Raw genomic sequence first — 26,826 nt, 5'->3', positions numbered from 1 at the left:
GCCCATAATATATAAGACTTACTATGAAAAACGTTCTCATGGAACCTTGTTTACCGTCCTCATCTGATTCAAGCCAGTAGTGCCTGCGTTCAAATAAATATTTCTTTGAGATATTCCGCTAGCCTTTGAAAGGTACCTTTTTTTTCTGATTGAGAAATCATCTGCACTGTTGTGTGCACAACATTGGAATACAATTTTGTTTCTGAATGCTGGTTATGGAGCATGATATTATTAATACAAGCGGAAAATAGTGAAAGAAACAAGCAATCAGTTTACGATGTAGTGTGCAGATTCGGAACTTCCGTTCACTCTTCCGATTCTGTATCGCGCACGGTTGCCAGATGTCTGGTCTTCTAGACAACAAAGGCGGTGCAGGAGCATGTGATATCCTGCCTAAATCACCAGCTTGCAGGATGCGCCGTCATGCCTCCCCAAAAAGAAAACTCTTGAGTAAGGTTAATAGAGAACACTTGATCATCGCAGCAGGTGTGATGATCATCTGTCATAAACGTCATGTACAGAATAGATGAATCAATCAGTCCAAGGATTATGCTTAAACACCCCGGTAATCATGCAATCCCGAAGTCAGTAAGCATTTATTTATTCCTTAATCCAGTGCATTGTGCTTAAGGATAGCACGTGGTTTGATTTTTAATTGATTATTGTTATCTCTTCACGAACGTTTGCGCACAAAAGGGGTCGTACATTGCTCCAACTTAAGCTTTTTGGAAATATCCTTCAATTCAGTACAATTCAATTTCATTCAACTTCTCGAGGATGTTCGGTGTGTCGACAAAAAGCCGGAGAAAAAGCTTGACAGAGGTCGACGCACCCTACAATGACTTGACAGCAGCCCCAGAACGGAATACAGCGTGTATCACACATTCATAACAGGATCGCTGAGATACGTGAATATGTAAATAATATGAAATAGAACGGCATGAAAGCACGTTGCAAAAAAATACAAATCATAAGCAGTTGCACGAAGTGCCGACGGTACTTAAGTGTACATCAATTTAGATGCCTTATTTAATGAGCGCAGAAGAGTGGAAAAAAATCATTTGGCGACCATAATAATAATAATAATAATTGGTTTTTTGGGGAAAGGAAATGGCGCAGTATCTGTCTCATATATCTTTGGACACCTGAACCGCGCCGTAAGGGAAGGGATAAAGGAGGGAGTGAAAGAAGAAAGGAAGAATAGGTGCCGTAGTGGAGGGCTCCGGCATAATTTCGACCACCTGGGGATCTTTAACGTGCACTGACATCGCACAGCACACGGGCGCCTTAGCGTTTTTCCTCCATAAAAACGCAGCCGCCGCGGTCGGGTTCGAACCCGGGAACTCCGGATCAGTAGTCGAGCGCCCTAACCACTGAGCCACCGCGGCGGGGCAGCGACCATAACTCGTTCGAGTTTTCGGCACGAACCATGTGAAACCAGCACGGGTGGCATACTTCAGTTCTTTACATTTTAAGTTCGACAAGTGCACCATAAATGAATTTTTTTGTCTAATAATTGTTTTATACCGCCTCCATAGTAAAGATTGAAAGACTTGGGGAAGCGGGTGATGCGAAGCGATGCAAAAATCGGTTCCGTATGTTCAAAACGTGAAGCATTAACAATATTTAGAACAATTTTCTTTTGAAGTGAATGCCGCCGTTTAATATTAATAAATGATGTTGTGCCTTTTAAACGTTCCTTCCTCTCCGTGCCCATTTAACTATTGTTAGAAAAAGCAGGCACCTCCGGTTTATCTCAACGCAACCACTCGACTCGCATTGTCTCACACTGACTGCCACAGAATACAGAGCGCTATCTCTCAATGTCGACGTCCCCTGCGGCCCAGCAGCCTTCCAGATAACGTGGTGGCTACTGTATCTCTCGCGCTGCCGGCCAATGCAACTCTGTCAGCTCCCAATACAGTACAGTTGAAGCTGGTGTCTCGAAAGGATCGAGCTCAGAGATGGATATGAGTAGCTGCGAAAACAAAAACAAAACGACTTCATTGGCTCTTCAAGGCGGCGACCGGTGAGGAACTAATATTATTTTACTTCCACGGCGACCCTCTGCGATTCCCACTTTTCAAGCTCAACTGGGTTAGTCACAACGTTTCAGAAGACCATACTTAAGCATTTTTACTTAGCATTTAATCAATAACTTATGGGTCTTCATGGATACTAATTATTTCGCCAAGGAAAGCATTCTTTTAGAAAAGGCTTTTGCACCCCCACTCAGCTCTTTGAAATCAATTGATATGCTTGCTAAAAAAACTGGCGAATTTGGGGAAGCCGATGTGACATTTTTTATCTTTGCGAAAGCTTACTTTCGAGCTTCTGGGCGTCGAATTCTAAGTTGGTATACAAGCTAAAGTGTGTTACAGACAGTGAAAAAACTAGTGCAAAGCCTGGAATCATATTTAGCAGATCACATGCACTTTGTGACGTTTAACGGTTACAAGCCCCAAAATTCGCTTGCTCTTTCCGAAATCCAAGAGCTCCCTTATCGAGCTCCTCCCTTTTTTTTTTGCGCTTATAAGGACTTAGAAGTCAGCCACACCTCAGCACATTGCCGAATCTCTGCAGACGCGCGACTGATTACTGTGCATAAACTGCACTTGCACTACTGATCAAAAAACACCTAGATGGCTAGCTCTCTCAAATACTTCTCTGGTGCTCTAACCGGCAAATGGTTCTATAAAAAAAACTACGACACACTTCACGTTTCTTAACAAGTCCATGAAAACAGTCCGCGATTACAATTTCTTCGGCGTAACCATTACCTCGAACCTGACCTGGAACGATCACATTAAGTATGTTGTTGCCATAGCCTCGAGAACGCAGAAATTTGCATAAGGGCAAGCCAGTAATCGAGTTGTCTTTAAGGCTGCCCTAATGGGACATATGTCGGATCACAAATAGACTCTAAAAAGCGTCAAGAAAAAAGCACTAAGCTTCGCTCGCAGCAGCGGCAAGAGATTTTCTTTAGAAACCGCACTTTACTCTTTTTCCTACATACCACGCTTAACGTCAACATAGCAGGCTCAATTACTCAGCATGTAAGCTAGTCCGAAATACAGCCGGCATGAATGAATCTGGGCGACTATTTAGCTAACAACTTTCACGAACTCGCACTCAAACGTCTGAAAAAAAAATATTACGCGGGGTATGATGCCTTCAGATATAAAGAAACCCTCTATTGAAAAGTAGAAATTTCAGTCTGCATAAAAACTTCGCTGACGTGCTACTCTGCCTGGAAGACTAAATTGGGGACTGATAGGCGGAATATTACGCGGGATATGCTGCCTTCAGATAGAAAGAAACCCCGCTATTGAAAAGCAGAGATTTCAGTCGGCATAAAAATTCCCTGACATGATGCTCTGCCTGGAAAACGAAATTCGGGACAGATAGGCGGGAGAGGTGCACAAAATTATGAGGTAAAGAAGCAAAAGAAGACAGCAGAAACCAATTTCGAAGAGACTAAAAATAAATGGGCATTCAATTTGGGCTGAGGTGCGTCGACGAATAATGCTACAAGATATAAAATTGTTAAGTCCAACAACGGGGCTGAAAAGTTTACTGCATAAAGCGTGCATAATGATGAAGATGTACGGAGATATTTGAGTTTGTCGAGTAAAGCAACATCGTCTGTAAAGGCAAAACAAAAGTTGGTTGCACGTTTCTGCTGCGCACAGTCCATTCGATGTTCATAGTGCGCACTGTCGTCGGCATACGCGGAGCATTTAAACACAACATGTACTTTTCCTTTTGAGACGCACTGGTCTCAGCCCGCAGTGATTCACTGGTCTTAAACGGCACCACAAATTGTTTGAAATGCGGCGTTCAAACGAACGCTATAGATAAACAGTTTTCAGATGACGTGGAAGACCGGATGGTAGTCTGCAGGTTTGAACTGTGGATCGACTGATCGGAGAAATGAGTAATGTTGTGACGGTGAGCTCCAGAGCCGATTCGTTTTTAGCCAGTTGAGACGCATTCGATAGTGTGACAAAAATTCTTTTGTAGTTTTGATGCTGTGCATATTTGCGGGCCACTTGATCTCCGCTTCGTTGGATGGAATGCCTCACTGAGCTGACAACCGCTGAATTCATATACAGGCATTCTGACCTGCGGCTGAAAGAAAGTGATGTAGGTATGCAATGTTGAAAGAAACTGACTGGCGATTGCTTTTTTTCAGAGAGCTGGACAGTTTTTGTAGCAGTGCTTTGGAGTCCGTGAAAATCACTCGTCGGCCAAGGGTTCAGGGCCGGGTATAGGATACAGCCTCTTTAACCCTGTGAAGCTGTGCTGCCGTGGAGGATGTGTTACCCTGCAGGCGATAAGAAAACATGTGGCCTGTTGAGGTCACGTAAAGTGCCAGTTCAGTTATTTTCCGCACACTGCTTGCAAGTGGAAGAGACTTCTGCCTGAGGTAGTTAACCAGCCGCGTACCGAATCATATTCAGCAGCTGTCGTGTCATGGGGGTGTTCAAATGAGAGCATTTAGCGTCAACTTATCTGTTCCTTTGCTCTGTCTCGGGCCTAGTGTTTTATATCGTCTTTGTTATTATCGGTATCATATTTCATAATTTTCTTCACCCTCAAAGGGGAGCGTTCTTTCCTGTTCTTTGTTGATATTCCGTTAGTCAAAGTCCTTTTCGTACAGTGTAATTCTGAGGGGTTACATTGTTCCTGTTCTCCTGTGTATACAAACAATTCCAACTATTTGGCTTCAATGTCTTGGCCTCTCTTCAGCTGACCAGCGTTAATTGTATTAAACATATTAAGAAATTCACCTTAATATCTATGATAGCAGCAAATTGAACTTGCTAGGCGGTTTTAGATGGCGCCACATCGTCACAGCCGGGTGCAACGTTTCATGATGCCAGTTCGGACAGACGTATCGGCCAATCAGAGACCGAGTGCTTCTGCCACTTGCACAACTGCCATTGTGATGGCGCCACCAAAACATGGTTTTCGTTACACTCTAAGAATTCGAGTGTGGTTCCAAGGAAACATGAGAGTAGCTTTTCGATAAAAATTTTAACTACGATTCGCCGCGGTTAGGCAGCAAATTGAGGTTAGAGCAAACCTGTGGCACATAGAGCTGCGGCACTCTCTCCACGCAGCGACGACGGTTCCCAGCGACCCGTCAGGATCGTCGTAGTGACCGGGTCGAGTGGTATGGTGGGTCACCACGTGGTGCGAGAGCTGCAGGACCACCCGAGCGTGCAAGAAGTGCGCCTCTTCGATGTCAGGCCGTTCGAGAACAAACTGGGTAAGCTGTAGCACTGCTGGGCTACTGACTCAGCTCATACACATAAAATGCTTCCATCATAACTCTTCGTTTAAGAAGCGCCACCTTGCTCACGTCGTCTATGTCGCTGCCACGGGCTGTCACATATGCAACGGCTTTGAACAGGCGACAGTAGTGAAACGACGGTTGTGTTAACATATGCATAAAAAAGTCATCAAAAGTCACTTGAGCCAAGGAAAGCACAGATGGATATTTTTCTTTATTTCGCAGCCTACGGTGTGCTCACCACTACTTCCCACCACAGCATCTGACGTAGAGCGTCCTGTTGAATGCCGGGTTCCAAGAAAATTATGACAGAACGCCAAAGGCGGTAGCCGAGAGAGGGTCCTCGCATGACACCTATATGGCGTCAATACCGCCCGACAAGCTCGGTTCCGAAGAGCGTTGGCTTCGTTCATATCGGAATGGTTTTGTGTTCTGAAAACAATGCAGAGCATCATAATTCAGGACAGCTCTATGTCGTTGTATGCTATCACATGTCTGTCTTGTCTACCGGTCAAAGTCGTTTCTGTGGAATATTATCAAAAGCTGTGCATTGCACACTCGCTTCTAGCGTCCTTTCTAAATAGCCAGCCTGCTGCCGATACTAAATACTATTAAAAATCTGAGACTACTTACTGCAATGCTTTGCAACTATTCTTCAAAGACGTGTACAACAAAAACAGTCTTCCCAGATGCTGCGTTTTCGGAACCAGGGTTCTTCGCTCCCCGTTTTAAGTAGAATTTTGCTTCAGTTTGCAACTTGGAATTTTCGTCTTCAATGTTCACTTTCTTTTTCATTTTCACATCTTCGCTGTTAAAATTTGGTTTCAGCATTCGCTATATGCTCGGAAGATGGCAGCACTACGCGCATAATAGGATATGTAGCCCGATATCAGACGTTTATTTGGCTGCTCCGGGCAACTAAGCACGGCGTCGTGAAACGGTTTTGCAGCAAATGATACAGCAGTCGTTATAACAGGAACCATACACGTAGCAGTGGTTGGTATTGTATGCAGAAATCAGAAAACATATTTCCCATGTATCGCACCTATTACAGGCAAAGGCATCAAGACCGTTTCACTGTAGATAAGCTGCGCTCGGCGCGAGTGGCTTGCCATGAAAGTTCCCGCAGAATGACGGCCGGTATTCTGTCGCTGATTAACGGGACCTGGGAGGCAACATGCAGCTGTTTTGTTTACGTGTTGCTACTGCCTACGGAGTTCTCCAGTAGTTCAGTACGTCGAGATGTGAAGTGAGCACTTGAAAAACTCGACACAGAAGCCTCAGGTCTCTATCGAAATCAATGACGTTCAGAGGCGAAGAGGTTTCCTACCCGCTACAAGATGCCGTGCGGTATAGCACTCTCATAAGGCTAGGTAAACCGTCCGCGTTTAGTGTGAAATACATTTTATTCGACCTTGTTGAAGCTATGGGCCTCTACATCATTATCAGCCTAACAACGTCCACTGCAGAAGAAAAGCGCGACCTATAAATCTCCATAAATGCTATCCTATGCCATCGGCGGCTACTTTACCCCCACACCCTTTCTAATCTTATCCGTGCACCTGTCGCCCCTTCTAAGATTCCCGCCTCTTGGAATCCACTCCATTACCCTTAAGGACCGGCGATTATCTCGCCTTCGCATTGCATGCTCTGCCCAAGCCTATTTATTCCTCCTGATTTCGGCGGCTAGGATGTCATGAGCCCGCTTTTGTTCCCTTGCTCATCCTGCTCTTTTCCTCTACCTTAACGTTACACCTGCCATGTTCTTTTAAATCCAATGCGCGCTGCGCTGCCATCCACATAATTTGAAGCCTTGGTTAGCAACCAAGTTACCGCCCATTCGTTGAGTACTGGCAAGACAAAGCTTTTATATACTTTTCTCCTGAGAGATATTCATAAACTGCCATTCATGATCTGAGAGAACCTGCCAAATTCACTCCATTCCATTCTAGTTCTTCAGCACAGAGTACCTTTACGCTTACAACTTCAATGCTTCGTTTCCAGGCGTGTGCGTATATTAAAAAATTTCGGATATCTACTCAAATATTTTCCTATTCGACTATTCGAACAAACAAAAGAGTGCATGCTCAAAATTATCCGAAATGAATTTCATATTTTCTCAAGTTTTCGAATACTTGCGTATAATTGGCGCGAAATTCGAATAAGGCCTCCCATATTTTTCATCCACGACTATTCCAAAAAGGGGGACCATACACGCCGCGCACTATGCTGCCGCAATCGGTATGCGCGGGATACACGCTTCAGTGCCGCTAAGCGGTTCATTCGCGTAACGATGTTCACAATCCTCATGCACGACCTCAGAGATAGAACGACGCGGCAGGGTCCAGGCAAGTTCAGCGGCCTTCACGCCTGATCTCAGAGGCCATGCCTCGTACGTAGCTCTCGCACATCTCTTGCATTGAGATTGTGGTGATCGTTTATTATCTTCCCCAATCAAGATCAAAGGTACTTTACCGTTGTGCATAACATGACAATGACAAAGTTAATACATTTATTTAGTTCATGTGTCAACCTCTCTAATGAAGATCAGTGTTGAGTCGTTTAACAGACACAGCTATATCTGCCAAAGGAACGCTGCCCTGCTGCTCCCGATTACTCACTGAATATTCGCGAAAGTAGCGACTATTCGTAAAAATTATTCGAGTCGTATTTAATTCGGTTCTGTTGTTATTCGACTCGCATCGAATAGCTACACTATTCATATTCGATTCGGTTTGAAAAAAGTACTTATGTATACAACCCTCGAAAACGCAAATTCGTTTCCCATCGAAAACTGCTGTGCCCTTCAGAGACTATTGTACATTACTTCATAATTCTTCATATTATTTTTAGACCCACCTTTCTTCTCTGTCTGAATAGGCCCTCGATCATGCTTTGCGAGTTCTTCCCTGAGTTACTTAACAAACAGATGTCATCAGCGTATCGGAGATTACTAAGGTATTCTCCATTAACGTTTACCCCTCATTCCTCCAACTCAGTTCTCTGAATAACTCCTGTAAACACGCGGTGAATATTACCGAAGAGACTGTCTCCCGGCCGGACACCCTTCCTGACTGGTGCTTTATCACTCTGCCTACGGAAAGGTGTGGTGGCTGTTTAGCCGCTTTATATAAAGTGCCCTTAAATTAGCTCTTGCAATGCCTCCATAAAACGCTAAGGCGCCCGTGTGCTGTGCGATGTCAGTGCACGTTAAAGATCCCCAGGTGGTCGAAATTATTCCGGAGCCCTCCACTACGGCACCTATTCTTCCTTTCTTCTTTCACTCCCTCCTTTATCCCTTCCCTTACGGCGCGGTTCAGGTGTCCAAAGATATATGAGACAGATACTGCGCCATTTCCTTTCCCCGAAAAAACAATTATTATTATTATTAATGCCTCCATGACTGCTGAGGTGTCGCAATTGTTGCAGTCCACAACAAAACACGCATTTCCTGTGCCCTTCCATATCCTTATAGAAACAATATACTCGACAGTTACCCGCGATATCTCCACTGCTGAGTAAACGTCGGCGACTTACGACTACGAGGCCTGTAACGTTGCCGAGTGCTCGTACTGTGCTTGTGGCGTCATCTGGTAGCAAACGGAAAAACTGCGCGCTGTGTAATCTGCGCATTTCTGTATCACCTGATTCTTGGTGTGAATCTGATCTACTGTGGAGTAGCATTTGCAAAAGACAGGCTGTTCGTTTCATTCCCTGCGGCCTAAGGTTGCTATAATTCTATTATCCATCATTTTTGAAAATGTATTGCAGGCAACTGACAGTCATCTGATAAATATGTTGTTATTTAAGTGCTTGATGCCCCCTTTCCCAGGAATTAAGATAAAGTTTATGTTGTTCCGAGATTCTGGTAAAGTCCAGGCCATGAAAGTTACTGAAGCACAATTAGCCCACCGTTCTTGAAGAAATCTGCGTCACCTGAACCTCCTTACTTTCTTCTTCCTTTCTATCTATCTTTCTTTACTTCCTTTCTTTACTTCCTTTTACTTTACTAGCAGGATGTCCAACTCCTTCTTTCCACTGCCTTCGTCATTATCGTCCCGATTTTTTCGGATACTCTACAAATCTATGTGGATTTCTTCGGCTATATTAACTGTTGGTCAAATGTTTCAGGGGAATTCTCCAAGGTGGACTAGATTTGTAACAAGGGAGTGGTTACTCATTAGCATCCACCCAAGCGCAGCCATACGACTACAAAGGAAAGCTATGCAGCTTTCCCAGAAACTTCGCAGTTAACGAAAAATTCGTCCTTGTCCGGGGTTCGACGCCGACCCGGGACCAGGACGAAATTTTCTTTAACTGTGAAGTTTCTGAGAAAGCTGCGCAGCTTTTCTTTGTAGCCGTATGGCTGCGCTTGGGTGGTTGCCAATTAGTAATTACTCCCTTATTATTTTAACTATCATATCTATAAAGGTAATAACGTTCCCTCCTTGTACATCTGTTTTCCTGTTATGTCTTCATTACTCTTGACAGCATTTATACTAGCTCCGTTCTGTAATGCACGCTCGATCTTCGCACATTGCGCATCCTTATGTCGGTGACATCATTGATTAAATTTAGAAGTTGTGCTAGTTCGATTATATGTGTAGAGATATGAGTACTCATTCTCGGGGGTTTTTAATCAGGCCATCTTTCTCCCGGGCGAGCTGAGCACCATCTTGCCTAGCTACCCTACTTCTTTTTTCATACTACAGTGGGAAATTTTCGAGAGAACCATCTTGTCTAATCAAGGCGGAAAGCTGGGCTAGTTGGTGTTTCATCATGAATTAAAAGACTAGCGCATATAACAGAGACACAGACAAAGAAGTAGACAGGACGAGCGCTCGTCCTGTCTACTTCTTTGTCTGTGTCTCTGTTATATGCGCTAGTCTTTTAATTCACCATCTTGTCTAGCTGCCCTGCTTCTTTTGCATACTTCAGTATGAATTTTCGAGATTGTCGTTAATTGCATGAAAACTATTGTTGTTGTCCTCAGTTAAAGCGGAGTATCGAATCTGCGGGGAGGTCCTGAATTCCTCTGTTTTCGCTCCTAGCACTCAAAACGGTAATGCGCGCCTTCCTTACTATATTCCACGTTTCCTCTTGAAATCTGGCTAATTAGAGAAATCGGCATCCTATATTTCCTACATCTCACCTTACCGAGCCCTTCTATGTCCGGTACAGTGCCAGGATGCGTAGTTAATATGAAGCCTGTCCCATTTTTGATATCATAACTCCGGCTCTTTCAAGTGAAGTTTTGGTTCTCCCCTTTGCGCTGAAAGGTATTCATGTCCGTAAACGAATTTGTTCGGAGAACTCAACTAATAAAGCCCATTCGGTATTCCTAAAACCGAAGCCATAGTCCCCTGCTGCATGGTTGGCTTGGAGCGGTGGCAGTGATGACGTAGAGAGGGCATCGGTTCGATGTTTAGGGGAATCCCCCAAGGTGGAGTAAATTTGTAAAAAGGAAGCAATTACTGCTAGGCATCCACCCATGCGCAGCCACACGGCTGACGAGGAAAGCTGTACAGCTTTCTCAGAAACTTCTAAATAAAATTCGTTCTGCTGTGGGGTTCAAACCAGTGACCATCATCAAACCGGGGTAGTTGCTCTACCAACTGAGAGAACCGGCATGTCTAGCATATGCTAGGGCGCGAGCGAATTGACCAATAACGCCAATTGTTGGTGTTACGGTTTTACTCCACCTTGGAGGTTTCCTTAAAGATTGCGCCAACGCCGTTTCCACTTTGAGTTATTGATCAATTCTCTCTCACCCCACCGCATGCTACCTGTTCAGGTTAGCTAAGTTGGCAGAGAGACTGCCCCGGTCAGGCGGTGGTCCCGGCTTCAAACCCCACAGCGGGATGAATTTTTCTTTAACTACGAAGTTTCTGTGCAAGCTTTGGAGGTTTCCTTTGTCGCCGCATGGTTGCGCTTCGGTGGTTGCCAGACAGTAATTACTCCCTTATGATAGAGGTATAGCATCACCCTCGCGTGCACGAGAACCACGGTTCCAATCCCAGCGCGGCCTCAATTTACGACTGGATATACAAAAAAATCCAAGTGGCAATAAAACAAAAGTAGCAGGCCGAGCGTGCTGCCGAATTCTAGCGACCCAAGATGACAGCGCACACTCTCACCAGCACACGGTTTGCCAATAAAGCGTAGTTAGTAATGTTGAGCGTTATGGTACAAAAGTAACAAAGGCTATGATGTCTAGTACCTGGCCACTGCCCTATCGGAATACTTTATTTCAGAAAATTGTGCGTATCAAAAAAAAAACTCACCTCGAGTCATTGATATCTTATATAGCAGTAGACAAGAGGATATCAACTATGGCGGGCCATGTCACTTGTAAAACAAATAATTTGGGGTCCCTTTGAAAGACAGATGGGATCTCAAGGGGATGAAAACGCAGTCGTTGGCGGTGGTGAGTACGGTTGGGAGATGCAACAGGAAAGCAGCGGAGTTAGGGCGGTGGCTGCTGGAGCTAGGAAAGCTGATCGGGATTTAGCAGGAAAGGCTATGCCGTTGCATTGAGCGTATATTGGTGGATAATGATAATGCTAATTGGGGCCGGTTTGATGCGACCGGCTTGAAACGCTGTTCATTGTATAGCTGTAGAGCACTGACACTCAACGTTAATGTGTTCAAACATTTTCTCGTATTTCCATTTGTGTGCATGGCTCATGGCCTCTTGAAGTCACCTTTTGTCCCAATACGCGGACCCCATTGCTCAGGGCACCCGATGCGCAAGAGGACCAAGCAGGTGTTGGGCAGCGTATGTGATGCTCAAGCCGTGCGGGAGGCCGTACGAGGTGCCGATGCGGTGATCCACTGCGCAGCGCTGGTGCCTGCTGCTGTCATCGAGGATGAAGCGGCGCTCGAGAGGGTCAACGTGCAGGGTATGTCCTGCCAAAGACGCGGAGTCAAAACACGCACAAATACGAAAAACAGCACCCAATGTGCCTGTGCATCGACTGACTGCGTGAATTACCTCTGAGCGTTAATTCTGTAGGAGAGAAACATTTTTTTTTAACCTGCGGTGTTCTGAGAGCATGATATTTTTTTTTTTTTGTAACTGCTTCTGTCGGGCCGCAAATTGGGCGGAAGATTGTACGCCTAAGCTGGAAAAATGATCGAGCACAGAAGGGCTCCACCTTTGCAGCGCAGTTACTTTTTGTCTTCTTTATGCATTTTCAGGCATGTTCATTCATGGACAAAGGTTTACGGGATGCGGATTCACTGAAAAAAATTATTAGCAGGCAAATGAAAAGAATAGAAGCATGAGGAGACATGCGTATTCCTCCTGGTTGAAGAATACCATCTGCCTGGCTAGCGAGGCTAAGCAGTAATTAATTTTCTTCGGAGAATCTGCGTCCCACAAACTTCTGTCCATGACTGTACGTTTATACGACCAATACACATCTTCTGCTCGAAATAAAGGTATTTAAAGATTAATTTCGTCCCTTTTATGAAGTGAAACTATTACGAACTTGCCTGTTTGCAACACAACAATACTTTTTCAAGTGAAAGGCGATACAAATTACTAACCTTCTCGCGAATTGGCAGCGCGTCCCCGACTTTTTTAAGGGGAACGCTATCGCGTGCAGGTTCCAACAAAAGAACAAGAGAACAAAGAGATCAAACAAAACAAAACGAAGCCGTATCTACAATTTAACGGAAAAGGGGTCAATAATAAACGCACACGCCATCAAGAAAACACACATTCAACAAGCGTACAGCACTACAGAATAAAATAAAAGAGTTCAACAGGGGGCCTATTCTCGACAATTCGTCATTTTGTACAAATTGTGACGTAGGCATGACGTGACCATCAAGGCGGTGCCAGGTTACGTACCCACAGAATCTGATTACGTGAAATATAATAAAAGTAAAAAAACTGATCTACAAATAAATACTGTCATCCTGCTACTATTGGTGCCAAGTACGAAACAGAACGCCGCTCCGGGAGCTTGCGCTGAGCCTCTGCGTTGCAATCTTCGGTGCATACACGTCGAAGGGCAGTGCGAAGGAGTGAAATATGTTGCGGCCTCTTGCGTATCATGTCGGACCTCCGGAAGCAGCTAAGGGCAGACCAAGTGGGGCTACTCAGTGCGAGACTCGCTCGTCGGTTGTCAAAGGATTCATCGAGTTCGATGCGGCGGTGCGAGCGAGGGCGCAGCCTAGACGGCTTTTCAGTCGAGGCGAAGTGATGGCGTACCCGCGAGTCACCAGCGGCGTCACACGCGTGCGTACTGTTGCGCAGAGAAGCTGGCGAACATCAGGAACGGGGCCAGGATATTCGTAATGGCGTAGGTGCCGAATGGCAGCGGAAAGTGAAAGCTTTGGCCGGCATGATTCCTTTGTAGCATTGCTCCTCATAACGATCGACGACAGCTTCAGACATTCGCTTACCAGCTACATTTGAATGCGGGAACTGAGACGTTTAAGGCACTTTTATTGGCGAAAAGTAATCTCGTCCGGGACAGGAAAGGAAGCAGCCAGAGCTAGATTTTTGGAGTGGTGCCGCCACTGCTGAAAAGGCGCCCGAAACGGCGCCTAAATCCGCGCAGGCCAGCAGTCCCTGCCCGAGGACAACGCTCGCATTCTTCTTAGCATTGTAAACTCTGAGGAAACCCACTGTTTCCTAAGCGCCGCGTCAGCTGCCGTCAGGTCAGCAAGATTGCTAAAGCTTTTAATCGCTACGTATCGGCTTTAGCGGATAGCGGGGTGCAACGGAGTTGTATCTGTGTGCGCTTGGAAGGCCTCCATGATGTGTTTCGGGCTGAAATACATCCTTAGCAAGGCAAGCCAGTGTGTACAATTTAGGCAACGCGTTGCACGAAACTCTGTTGTTGATCAAGTTTGCATGCACCCGCGCACGAAAGGAAACTGCAAAACTCGGAGTATCGGAGTTAATCTCGTTAAGGAGAGCGCACCGAGTGCGCATCCTTCATTATCGACTTAAATGTTCAAAGCAGAGAGAAAAAAAGATTCTTTTCTGGCATTAATAAAAATCATCATTAAGCAAAGCGAAAACACCCCCCCCCCCCACCCCCCAAAGCATAAAGCATAACTTGAATAGAGCGTACCCTCACAACATTCAGATATGTACTCATATTTTGCTTCGTAAGCCTGCATGAACTTTTGTGGTGTACATGGCACATATATTACTTCATAAAAATGAAAAATGCTGTCATCAATTTTGCTTGCTTCTCCCTTCCTGGAAAGGCAAAAATGTTTTCGACTTGCTCAAGCGAATGCGTAGCACTTACCACAACCGGACAGAGGCAGCTACACTGTATGTGCGATGCAAGTGCGCACAACGTTCTGTGAGGTGGAGCAAAATTGTTTTCTTGAGCACTCACAGGCTGCCTCACCTCCCTTGCCGTCTGTACAAGCAACACGAGTCAGGCAGCGTCTTGAAGTTTCTTCTTTGTAGAATAACAATTATGCACCTACCATAAAATCAAGCAGCTCCTTTCGATGCCTGATCAAGTACAGTACAGCAAGCTTCCGTGTAAGAGAGAAAGATATATACTAGAAAAGGTGGAGAGGTCGGATACAGAAAAGTTCCTTCACCTGTTATTCCACAAAGAGGCAGTGGAGGAACATAGAGGTAGAGAGTAAAGATATGTGGTGACGCCATATTACAGTGAGACACATGCACTGTGCAAGATACCCGCTTTATTTGCTTGGTTTTATGGGGTTTATGATCCCAAAGCGACTCAGGCTATGAGAGATGCTGTAGTTGAGAGCTCTCGATAATTCCGACCCCTTCGGGTTCTTTGCCGTTAACTGGCATCGCACAGTACACGGGTCTCTACCGCTGCGACCGGGATTGAACCTGCGTCTTTCGGGTCAGCAGGCAACGACCATAACCACTTAGCCATCGCGGCAGCTTTATTTGTGTGATGCAAGAAACTGTTAATTTAATGTTCATGTCTGCACACTCATTACCTAGTACACGTCACACAAAGCCTGAACTTGTGTTTTGGGGCCAAGCATTCCGGCTGGTCTTGCACACAGTGTTTAAAGAGACAACTAAGTGGCACCATGAGCCGAAGAGCTGAAGGAGAACAAAAACATGACTGTAAACTTACAAGCACTACAGAGAAGGAGAAAATTAATTTATTTCCATACTCTGAAGGCCTAGAGGCATACAAAGAATAGTGGGGGAACATATAAAATTGGTAACTGCTTTTTAGAATTCAATACAGCCAGATATTACAGCAATGGAGGCTGGAACATGGCAGGAAAAGCACAAGCATAAGATTAGACAGAAAATAAGCAAGACATTCAAGGTTGATGTGGCCCTCAGGACAACATATGGGAGGCACCAATAGAGACAGCGGTAGTGCTGTGGTTAGGGTACCATTAAGATAAAAGTCTCCAGGATGCACAAAAGGCAATCTAGCCAGCGACGGTAGCCACTAGCTTTCAATGCTTTCATTAAGTGTTTTTAATGTGTGCACCACGTTGGATGTATTCATGATAATTAATAAACCACAAGAAATCGTTCAACACGAAATAAATTATCCTCACAGCACCATACAATACATAGCTAAAAGAAGAGATCAGCAGTAGGAATTGCAACGATACGGTGCATGTACACCCCTACGTGAAGACTTCACGCCAGAGGGTTCACTTTTTACATGTGCAGTGAAGTATTCAAGGCACCCATCATGCTCTAAACTTATACAAGTTGAGACAAACCTTTGTATGAGCCTTTGAAGGCGCTTTAAGCTTCATGGACACTAAGTGTTGCACTTCGGGGATCAAAAGCAGACCATGTGGCCTGAATACTTTTGCCTACAACCCTGCAATCCATTACAATTGAAGACAACTGGCGCACCATTAAAAACCAAAAAAGAAATGCCAAACATGAAGCAGAACAAGCGTTCCAATTTTTGACCTAAGTATTGTTTACAAACATACATACTGGAGCAGTTGCTATGCTGTTGTATTCTGCCAGAAAAATGTGTGCTGCAATTATAAAAAGCACCCTATTTAGAGGACGATGCATGCTAAATTGGATTGAAATGAATAAATCAGTGACAACTAAAGCAAACCATGAGAGAAACGAGTTCGCAATATACGCAGTTGTGTAAAAAGGGCCCTAAAGTAATGAATGCAATTTTCTCGTGCATTTAGTCGATTGCATCTTTTTTTGCCGAACATCAGCATAGCCACGCATACACAGATAATTTTACACAGAGGTGGGATGAGACATTGGTGACAATGACACAGTTAATCGCGAGGGAAGGCTCGTATACGGGGTAAAGTAGAGGATAAACTGGTGATTAAGATAGATGTAAGTGAAACTGGTGCATTTTATTGACTAAACAAATCAGTTGTAATACAACGGCAGAGAAAACTGATATATGTTAGTGGAAATCAAGTGCACTGGAAGATATATTGCACAAAATTTGAGCCCCTCGAAATATTAGTTTGTTCTAAAAAATAATTGTTTTGCTACCAATTTTTTTGAAGCTCAAGCAAAATTTCGGAGTAAGTCAGCTGTAGAACAAACTTCATTTCTGCAAAGTATCACAACAAACACATTTGTTTTTGATACACAAGAAAATTTCATGACTGCTGCAGGACATGGGATGGCAATGACAATAATGAGCCAATCGCTGCTGCCACAAAGCAAAAGTGGTAAAAGCCCGCACACATCAGGGCCACAGAGGCAGATTTCTCCGGCGACAAGACAAGTTGCAACGTGTAAAAGAAGCGCGATGTTGTATATGTGCGCACTGATATTGCCCATTTCACGAAATGGCAAATCCACTAGATTCCTGTATTGAATAAAAAATAGCAATGCGTCCATTGATGCCCCAGTCATACCAAAGGAACATAGGGTGAACAGATTGTGTGGAATTTTTATCAAATTCGCCTAATAGCGTTAGCAGCAGCCAAGAAGCAAAGTGCCAGCAACAAGGTTGGTAAAAGAGGGGCGTTACACAGCGAAACTTGTCGAATCAGCAGACAGCTGCCTTGTCTTTCATTCATACAAGCTTGGCAGATGGCAAACATGACAGAGTTGCCTCACTTTTTGCTCAGAGGAAAACTAGTGGATTGCTGTATCACTACACATAGCATTTAAAAGCAACCGTAGAAAACAGGCACAAAGGCAAATAAATGTCAGGGGACAAAGCTTGCTTTGCTCTGTGAGCACACACAAATGAAACATCAGGGACCTCCTATCGGAAGAACAGTTGCTTGCAAAATCAGACTGCTCCCTCTGCAAGATGTGATAAATGACTGCATACACATCCCTATGTTTTGTGCATGCCAAGAAATTTCACTGAAGCAGTAATCACGTCATGGAGCACAAATTTTTAACAGAAATCAAAGAGAAGTACTGGTTCAAAGCTCTGGTGGCAGGAGAAAAAAAATGTTCGTGACTTCCTGTTTCACTGCACTAAAGCACTAACATGCACATTCCGCATAAAGAGAGCACACAGCAATGCAGTGAAATCAAGAGTTTGACGAAACCTCGTCTGGTCGGCTTGAATCATAAAACGTGACACTGAAGACGCCGACCACAAATAAGAAAAGAACACACAAAAGACGTTTCGGCTCCCATACGGGAGCTGAAAGCAGTGCGTCAAGAATATAGGGGAGCCGAATGCAGTGCGTCAAGAATTGGCAACTCTTCAGTAGCTTTAAAGCATGTGTTTAAGCACACATCCGGCCAATTTGCAGATGGTAGGAGAAAAGTTCTTTGGACGCTCCCTGTCACGTGAAGAACCGCAGCACTAGAGAAAAGCCTAGTATACACATCAAACCTACCTGTCATTACACATTCTAGGGACAAACTGCAAGTAAAATTTGAATCTGTTTAAAGACCAGCACAAAAATCATAGAATTGAGCCGCTTTCTTGCTGTGTGCAATGAAACTTGAAGCATAAAAAATGTTCACATAGACTGATCATAGCATTACTACATGTTAAAACTATGGCAGTGAGTCCTGCAGCTGAGTGCGGATGCATGCAATGTGTCGCACAGTGCAAGTTGTGATCACCATTGAAAAGAATCCTGTTCCATATGTACAGCACTTGACACCTGTGACGACATCCAATGCAACCCTTCGAAAGAATGATTCTTTGCTTGAGAAGCACTCTAGCTGAGAGGTGAAGGATGTTGAACCTTGCAGCAGCATTCCCCAGCACATGACTTCCTAGGATAGAAGTGATGCATCAAACAGGCACAATATACAAGCTGTCACATGGAAGACAATCAACACTGTCTTTAGTACGTGGGCTTGAATGCAATGCAAGTTTCATACACACAATAGAAAAGACTTTCAAATACATGACATCACAGGCCTGAAATGATCAAACTAAAGTTTCACGTATGACTGTAAAACTAGTGCCCAAATAAACTGCTTTTTAAGCTATATTTGATTGGTCAACTCTATCAAAGTGATGGAGGAAGTAAAACAGAACTGTGAAAACAGCTTGACTACGGCCTTACCCCACCAAATGCAAACATCAGGCTTTTGGTGCTTGGTGGCAGATGTACCAGACTGCTGGGTATAAATAATTATTAGATATATATTTTTCTTGTGTTGCAATGAAGACATCTGCTACAAGGCATATTGTCGGGGAAGGCCCAAGGTTAACTTTACCTCAGAATATTTAACTGCATTAAAATCTCACTACACGAATGCTTTTGCCACTGCATTTATTAAAATGCAGATTCCAAGCCATTGTGTTTGTGTGGAATGAAAGAAAACCATAGACATGCAGAAGCCCTACGAGTCACCCACACCGGCCTATTGTAGTAATCTGAAAACTTGTTGTGTGTTTTGCTTTACACACAAAACTATTTTGAAATGCTGCTTTTATTTGCACAAGGCTTCCTCGCTCAATAGGCTGCAAATAAATGTACCATGAGATTCATAGCTGTTTGCAAGTGATCAAAAAAGGGCAGGAACATGAGGGACTTGATATGACGCGCCCGAAGAAAGCCACCAGCCATCAATATGAATAACCTTGCATTCAGCCATCTGAAGGAAGGCAGCAGAAATTTTTCGTTGCTGTTTTCCTTACCTCATCGATGCTCGAGACGATGTTCCCGGTACATGTACGCTGCCTTGCTGACACCGCTGTCTTCAGAAACTGCCCTTATGCACACAGACACTGATGCACACAAATGATGCACACAGATGATGCACTGATGAGCACACTCCCGCCGACAAGTCGAACACATTCTGGATGCATGTTGCTCAGCCAGCAGACAACCTTTTGTGCCACCCTCTCATCACTCACGCAATTGAATATCAGGTCAGTGACAGCGTGTAAATAGAGACAAACACTGAACTAATTGGTGTCCAGATGTTCACAGCTACCGATCGCGCCTTGAAACAAAAAGAATCTTTGTAACGGCCAGATCACCTACAATCCCATGTTTAAGGCAGACCAAGGTGCTCACGCGCTGAATCTTGCCGCAAAGCTTCTTACACAGCCACCACACCATATATCGCTGTCCAGGCCATCACACTCACGAACTGTGCAGTTCTTCGAAAACACTGAGGCGCACTCACAAATTCCTCGCTTTTCGCAGCCCATGCTAACGAACGACAGCAACGGACGCCGCCATATCCGCGCTGTAGCAACCGCGACCACGCGGACCAATAATTTCTTAGCATGAGAGAAGCGTTTGAAACGGGAGAGCAGCTAAGCCCTCGCGCGGGCGTAAATTTATGCTCTGGTAATTAATGCTGTAAACGGTTGATTATTTAGGAGGTACCATTATGCCGCTGTTTCAATGCTTCTGCATTCCAAACAAAAATGTTTCTGAATAGTTTATTACTTCAAATAAGCGCCTACCAAACTACGGTGAGCTAACAGCCGTATAAATCAGTGTGGTCATATTTCGACCATGTTGCTGCCGTCCCAAATTATGGCGGCCAAACACGGTATTTTTCAGCAATGACAGCATTTTCTTTGCGTCACTAAACGTCATTTTGACATCACTTCATAATGCTTGCGCATCACGTGATCACATAACAGTGCTGACAGCAAATCAGATTTCAAGAACTGGTCCTTCTCAGTACGCAGCTATATTCTGCAAAGTGCTAAATCGAACGCGAGTGCTTTCTTCCCCGCTAGCTGTAGCCTCGTTTCACCTCCACAAACTTTTAAATTTATCAACCCGGTACCAAGTATAACTGCGCTAAAAATCAGTCTTCAAGGTCACGTCATTTTGACGTCACAGCAGAAAGCAATTTCGAAGCCTGACGGTTTCGCGCTACAACTTTGAAACTCGTGACTTGCATGTGATCGCCCTCTGAGCCATTCAGAGAGACAATATGGCGCCGAACGGCGGCCATGCGTGTCGAGAATTGGCCCCCAGGTACTGAGCGTCCCAGGTGAAGCGGGGATGCCTTGCAGACAGTGCGAACGCGGGTCGATGTAGTGCGACGCGTCGCTGGCGATGCGTCGAAGGAAGCGGCGGAAGGGAGCCAGGTGGTCGTAGGAGCGGAGAGGAATACAGGGAGACGCCGCTTGTCTCCCGTCAACAGCCCGAAGAACTTGGCTGCCGCAGGAAAAACGTAGCCAGGTCCCGTCGACGGCGTCACAAAACGCCGGAGGCTTAAAGCAGGCTATCGAAGAGTACCTTTCGACAGCACAAACCTTCAGTCCATAGGCTGCCACCTCCACGCTTTCAAGGAACGCAGGAGGTATGCGTCGGTGATCCAAGGGAGGTCCACGGCAGCACGGACCCAACGTCCTACGGCTGCCACCTCCACACTTGAATGACCCGATCTCCGCTGCTCTGTCTTCCTTTACACCTTGGTTTTCTGACACGTCGGCTCTCCGCTTCTCGTGCTCGGCACGCTCTTTGTCGCCGTCGCCTCGCACACACCCTTTGCACGCGCACACGCGCAACGCTCGGCTGGCACGCGCAGCGCTCGGCGTCCGACGCACCACTGTCGACGCACCGCGTACGAAAATCCACGATGATTTGGTGTGCACCTCACAAACCTACCGTTACATTTTAGGCGTCATAAAGGGCGCATTTCTGCGATTCATCGCAGCTAGTTCAGGATACGATTACCACTGCTGCTCGAGAGACGATTTTTCAGCGCATTTGAATGCCTTGCGGTTAAAACTGATATCTAGAAGATGCTGGCTTCGCGCCGCAGCTAGCATTTTGTGGCCGAGTGGTGCGCGCCGTAAAACCCGTAGTTTGCGACTGGCTGCAAAGAATACTTGCGAGCAGTATTTGGCTTACTGTTATTTACCTCTCCGCGATTAAAGTCGCAAGTGCACGGAATAGTATTCGGAACATCGATTCACAAGAAAGACATTGATGAGCGCTGTCGGCTTGGCACCATGATAAGATGTGCACGAGAACTGCGTGCTATAGATAGTCACTGAGGACGTATTAGAGAAAGCACGAATAAAAATGATTTATTTAATAAACTTATCAACGAAGTAGGAAGGCCCAGTGCATTAAATAAAAGATTTCAGATAAATAAAAGAACAGGAAAAGGCGCGGACTAATGTTGGAGGCCATGGGTTTTGCTGATTCGCCTTTCGCAAGCCAGAAGTGAGTCATAATAAATATGGATCTGAAATAATGCAGGAAACAGACTGCTATGAGTAAATTCCTCAAGCGTCAAAAACCCTATGAAGGACGTATGCGGGGCTGAGAGTATCAAATAACCGCGAGATATCAATGAAAGTAGAAGTAGTCGCCTTGCTTAACGCTCTCTCCTGGTAATCTCTCTTAAACGCAAAGAGGGGAGACTTGAATTCTGTAGCATTTCGTTGCACATGGAAGGCAGGAGTTCATTCTTAAAAAAAATTCCCTGGCTTCCAGTCATTACGGGACGTTCTCTTTAACCACTGTATTCGGTAAAATACTCATGTAATTAACCTATGATTACTAGATGAAACATCATTATGACTTGGCAGGCTTGCCTAACCTTTGTACCGGCACCCCTGTGGACTGGCCGGTATTCTCGTTCGTGACTTACCACACAGGTACGCAGAATGTTGTCGACGCTTGCCTGGAAGAAAACGTGGCGTACCTTGTTCACACTGGGAGCGTGGTCGTAATTATGGACAAGCAGCTTTCGGAGTCTAAATGGTGCTACGAAAGCCCATATTCCGAAACCAAGGCACGAGCTGAAAAGATCATCGAGGAGGCCCGAAAACGCTCCTTCAGAAATGGTAAGTTTTTGAGTAACACAAAAGTCGCGACATTTTAATGATTGATCCCTTCGGCAGAAGTGATATCTATCATCGGGCCGTAAGTCTTGCCAATAAAGACTGCTCACAACGTTCACTTCTACTTGAGCCGACTCGCATTGAAACTTGAGAGGCCTAAACAACTTGGCGTTTAGCGTCAGGAACTATAAATGGTTTTTATAGTGCAGAAAAATTTCCGTTAGTGCAAGGCTTATTTGAACAAACCGCTGTATATGTTCACCTTGAGTGCTCTAGGCCAGAGGTTCGTTCCTGCAGGGCTACACAGTTTGAGGACTATTGTTGTTCGACTGCCACCCATCTACGGAGAGTTGGACCGCCTCGTTGTGGCTGGGCTCATAAGATGGTCGAAGAGGATGTGCAACATTTTGTTCAGAATGGGACCAGGTTTTCAGGTAAGCTGCACAGTTCTTCATTCCTGGGTAATGCCGAATCTCGTGCGCTCACTTCATGAAAAATGTTTTCGTTGTGGGTCCACAGTTACGACTTCTCAGAATTTCACATTAATCGTTAAAACTGTACCATTCCTCTTGACCGCATATAGTAGCAAGGGCAGTGAGAGATATCCAATTGTTCTAGACTCCCGAGGTATTACAAATGACGAAAATTTGTTTAAGGCTAGATTACTGCAACTGCTAATGGATCTGAAATAATCAGGACCTGTTAGATAATTTTGAAGGCTTAATGCGTTGATGCGGTAACCTAACGTAACTTTTCTTACCAAAAAGCGCGACGCTTGCTACGAAACCGAATGCTCCGCGGCAAAAAGTGTGGTTCTTATAACGTGTCACGCGGCAGCGCTTTACCGCGGTTTCCGGAAAACTTTGGTTTGTGCTGTTCACGCGGCGGACCAAACCACGGTTAACTACGGTTATCGCGAACCGATCTTTGCGGCCCTGGTGTACATCGTTAACCGAGAAAATGGTAGCGTTTGTGGACGGCAAGTGCCCGTCGGCGTCTGGGTGCGAAAAACGTACCTGCTAACCTGCTTCGACAAGCACATTTTTCATACAAAATCATGTTTCAAGAGCAACACATTTAAATATAGAGTGCCATCGAACGGTGCTTTTATGCAGCCTTGGTGCACAGACCGACGGCGCAGCATTAGTAACTGCAGCACAGTCCTGTGGTGATCAAGCTAAGCATTCTTTTGCCATAACGTCGAAAAAGTTCCGGTCTCTGCCGCATCCTTAAAGCAGGCAGCAAGTTCGCAACGCTCGCAGCACCGGATTCCGCGGGCTTACAGCTACGATGCCTTCCACTAGCACGACGGACGATAGCGCTCTAGCAGTGCGCTACCCCCTATTCGTCGCTAGGCCTAATTTGTTTCGCATCGAAGCCCCAGCGTACTGCACTTGGAATATGATCAGCGCGATTGTAAATAGTATACACGTGTCATTGCCTTACTGACAAACCCATTGCGGCAAATTAAAAGATATGGGTTCGATTTCACCGGTGCCTTAGCAGCCGAGCTAGCGTGCAATCAGATCGGGCCACGCTGCACAGGCGGCAGCCGCTATGCGGTTGTGTATTGAATCTTGCGTGTATCGCAGTAATTATTCCCTTCAGCAACTCGGTTCAGGTCAGCGATCCTCAAAGAGGGTTCATTTTTTAGATAATATGGCTTAATATTTACGAGAACAATAAAATTTAGCACGGTATTCAAACGCTCGCGCCAGGAATCCGCCACATATGTTGCCTTGGCACGGACTGCTTGCGGGAGGCGCGGGCGGCGATGGAGGCAGTGCTGCCACTCGACGACGCCGTCGGATTGCATTCCAGGCACTGCTTTGTAAGATTCTTGCAAATTAACCCTGGCTCTAACGATCACCGTGTCACTTCGTTCGTTGCACCGAAGGGGACGTTGGTTGCTTTAACCGAGAATGGTGGCAAGCAGTGTGACAGCGGCTAAATCTTATTCGCAATAGCCGCTGTTCAGTTCGCTAATCGTTGTAAATCATAACCACGTGAAGTGTGCCCGTTTTACTAGAGTACAGAGTCGATCACGCTTGTCTAGAGCGCTCGAGAGATGCCATCAGCGGGAAATAAGGCGACATTCTAAAACAGATATTGACTTTCACTGATAATGCTTGCGCCGGAGAGCAGCCGAATAGACACGTGAACCGCACAGGTATCAGCGCCTTAACGCTAGCAAAGCAGTTGTGAAAATATTTCACTTCATTTGCTCCGCGGCACACCGCCCGAGCTCTCTAAACAAACGTGATCGACTGTGCTACACTAACCGTAGTAAACTCAGCTGACCGCTTTTGATCACCTGCCACGTCAAGAATCAGCTTGCAAGGAGTTCATACGTAAGAACACGTCACACATGGGACTATTAAAGCTCTTCATCTCCCTCAGAAAATATGTGCATACGCTCTTGCGCGCAACATTACGCCATGTTTAGGGTCCCTCCTGCGTTTTTTTTTCTTTTTGTTTCTTTATCGGACATATGCGCAGTGCATCTACGCCGGAAACGCAGCCTCCGCGCACATTCGAGCCCTGGACGCACTCTCGGAGGACTCGACACTGTCCGGCCGCTGCCTGGTAGCCTGCGACGACACTCCCACGGACTTTGGAGCTTTCCTCGGCCCTCTGATCGAAGGGCATCGCATCCGGATTTTGCCGCTTCCGCTGCCCTACGTCTTTATGATGGCGGTGGCTGTCAGCACTCGGGGCATCGCAACGCTACTCGCTCCTTTTATCCCCAGCGTCCGCGAAGCCCAGCTATTGAAACCGTCGGATGTACGTTTCGCGTACGGTGGCGCCACGTTCGATGACGCCGATTTCAGGAAAGCGCTCGAATGGCAACCCAAGTACTCACCGGAAGAGTCAGCTCGCCTGGCTCGCTCGTTCTACGATGAACTGTGACAACGCAGTGCCAGATGCAACAAACGGAACTGATTGTGCGGGGTCTAACACGGTCTGCTAGGGTCGCAGGGCGTCACCCAAAAAACTCTTAACTCACTATAGCACGCTCCTACAAGACTGCCCATACATACAGGGCATGCCTTCAAAGCTGTGCTGCTTGTCCTGCTGCTCTCCGTAAACACTATGGCCGCTGTTAGCCGATACACTAACCAGGCATTAAACAATCATCGGTCCGCGCAAAACTCTGGCCGTGACCCGCTCACTAGAACCAGCGTTCCCAGCCTGGGACCCATATTCGTGATGGTAGAAACACGCTGAACGTTTTACGGACAAAACAGGTTGTGCAGGTTTTTCTTCTATACAGAGACACGAGCATCACCACTTGGAAGCATATCATGAAAAAAAAATGATGCCACAATCGTCACAAGCATATCCACACCATGATACTCATCGAGATATCCTCAGCAGTTCCGCTTTATTCTCTGGGAAAGGCAACGACGCGTTGCTGACGAATTAAGCACCGGCAGAATTCATTTAAAACGGTTCTATATTTTTCATTTCCCTATATCATCAATTAAAATTGGTTGTGAGTGCGCACTTTTTGTATTGTCTTCGTTTTTTTATTGGCAGAAATGTGACCACGTTTCTGCGACCATGAAGAACCAACTAGATCCAATTCTAGCGCCTTTAGCATATTTATGGTTTCTCTCTATGCTATCATAATGGCCGCAAACAGTGGTAAAGAAAAATGGAAACACTTGAACGAAAGCGTCAGGGTAAAGGAGGAGACTGTTAATGTCATGTGGGTGCAGCCTCGCAAACCGATGCCAATTGCACGGACCAAGGGCTCTTTCAAGCAGCTTCTTCCGTTGCGGAAACATAAAACCACGACTAAATCGCATGATGACATAAAGGGCCTAGGCAATGTGGAAGACCATAGCGACAGAAGCGAAGCAAGCCGGGCAGCGCTAACAGTGCGTACTGGATGAGTTGGTACGTGGGCATGGTGGAATCCAACCAAAGCACAGAACAACAGAGAAAGAAGTATAGACAGGATAAATTGGCGTTAACAGCTATAGTTTGATTGTGGGTTGAGCACGCTGGCAGATAGTTCCAGTGTACCCAACCCCCAAGTAGCCACTCTTCTCAGGCGCTGTTTACTCTCCCTCCGATATACAGTCCTGGCTAAATCGCCAGCGTCTCTTAGAGCCAGGTAATGACGCCGAATGTCACCATCCTTGCTGAAACTCAGCGATGGTGCACAAGATAAGGAGGGGCCATGCGCCGTCCCTAAACAGTGCAGCCTTCATTTTTGTTGCTGTTAGATGTGTCATCAGTTAACTCTCGGATGACGTTTATTAGAATTATTGACGCTCGCAATGCACCACATCCTAAACCTTTTTCGTAAAAACCTTAAGCTGGCAACAT

At 45.6% G+C, this 26,826-nt stretch overlaps 1 protein-coding gene across 1 annotated transcript; it reads left to right on the top strand.

Moving 5' to 3' along the window:
- Window positions 1–1,284: 1,284 nt before the first annotated feature.
- On the top strand, window positions 1,285–25,989 carry LOC144121635 (3 beta-hydroxysteroid dehydrogenase type 7-like). Its single transcript, XM_077654941.1, has 6 exons — window positions 1,285–2,029; window positions 5,127–5,275; window positions 12,037–12,201; window positions 22,303–22,491; window positions 22,786–22,922; window positions 24,988–25,989. Exons 1-6 carry the CDS (start codon window positions 1,965–1,967, stop codon window positions 25,396–25,398), a joined length of 1,116 nt encoding a protein of 371 aa, XP_077511067.1. The 5' UTR covers window positions 1,285–1,964; the 3' UTR covers window positions 25,399–25,989.
- Window positions 25,990–26,826: the final 837 nt, after the last annotated feature.

The sequence above is a fragment of the Amblyomma americanum genome, chromosome 2, assembly GCF_052857255.1.
Source record: "Amblyomma americanum isolate KBUSLIRL-KWMA chromosome 2, ASM5285725v1, whole genome shotgun sequence".
Lineage (NCBI taxonomy): Eukaryota > Metazoa > Arthropoda > Arachnida > Ixodida > Ixodidae > Amblyomma > Amblyomma americanum.
Note: the sequence above shows the minus strand (reverse complement) of the source record. Positions and strands in the feature narration are given on the sequence as shown.

Excerpts from the sequence above, each read along its gene's own strand:
- LOC144121635 (XM_077654941.1), top strand. The coding sequence starts at position 1,965 with ATGGATATGAGTAGCTGCGAAAACAAAAACAAAACGACTTCATTGGCT. Across the intron at positions 5,276-12,036 it reads GCCGTTCGAGAACAAACTGG|GGCACCCGATGCGCAAGAGG; the intron begins GTAAGCTGTAGC and ends CCCATTGCTCAG. Across the intron at positions 22,923-24,987 it reads GAATGGGACCAGGTTTTCAG|TGCATCTACGCCGGAAACGC; the intron begins GTAAGCTGCACA and ends ACATATGCGCAG.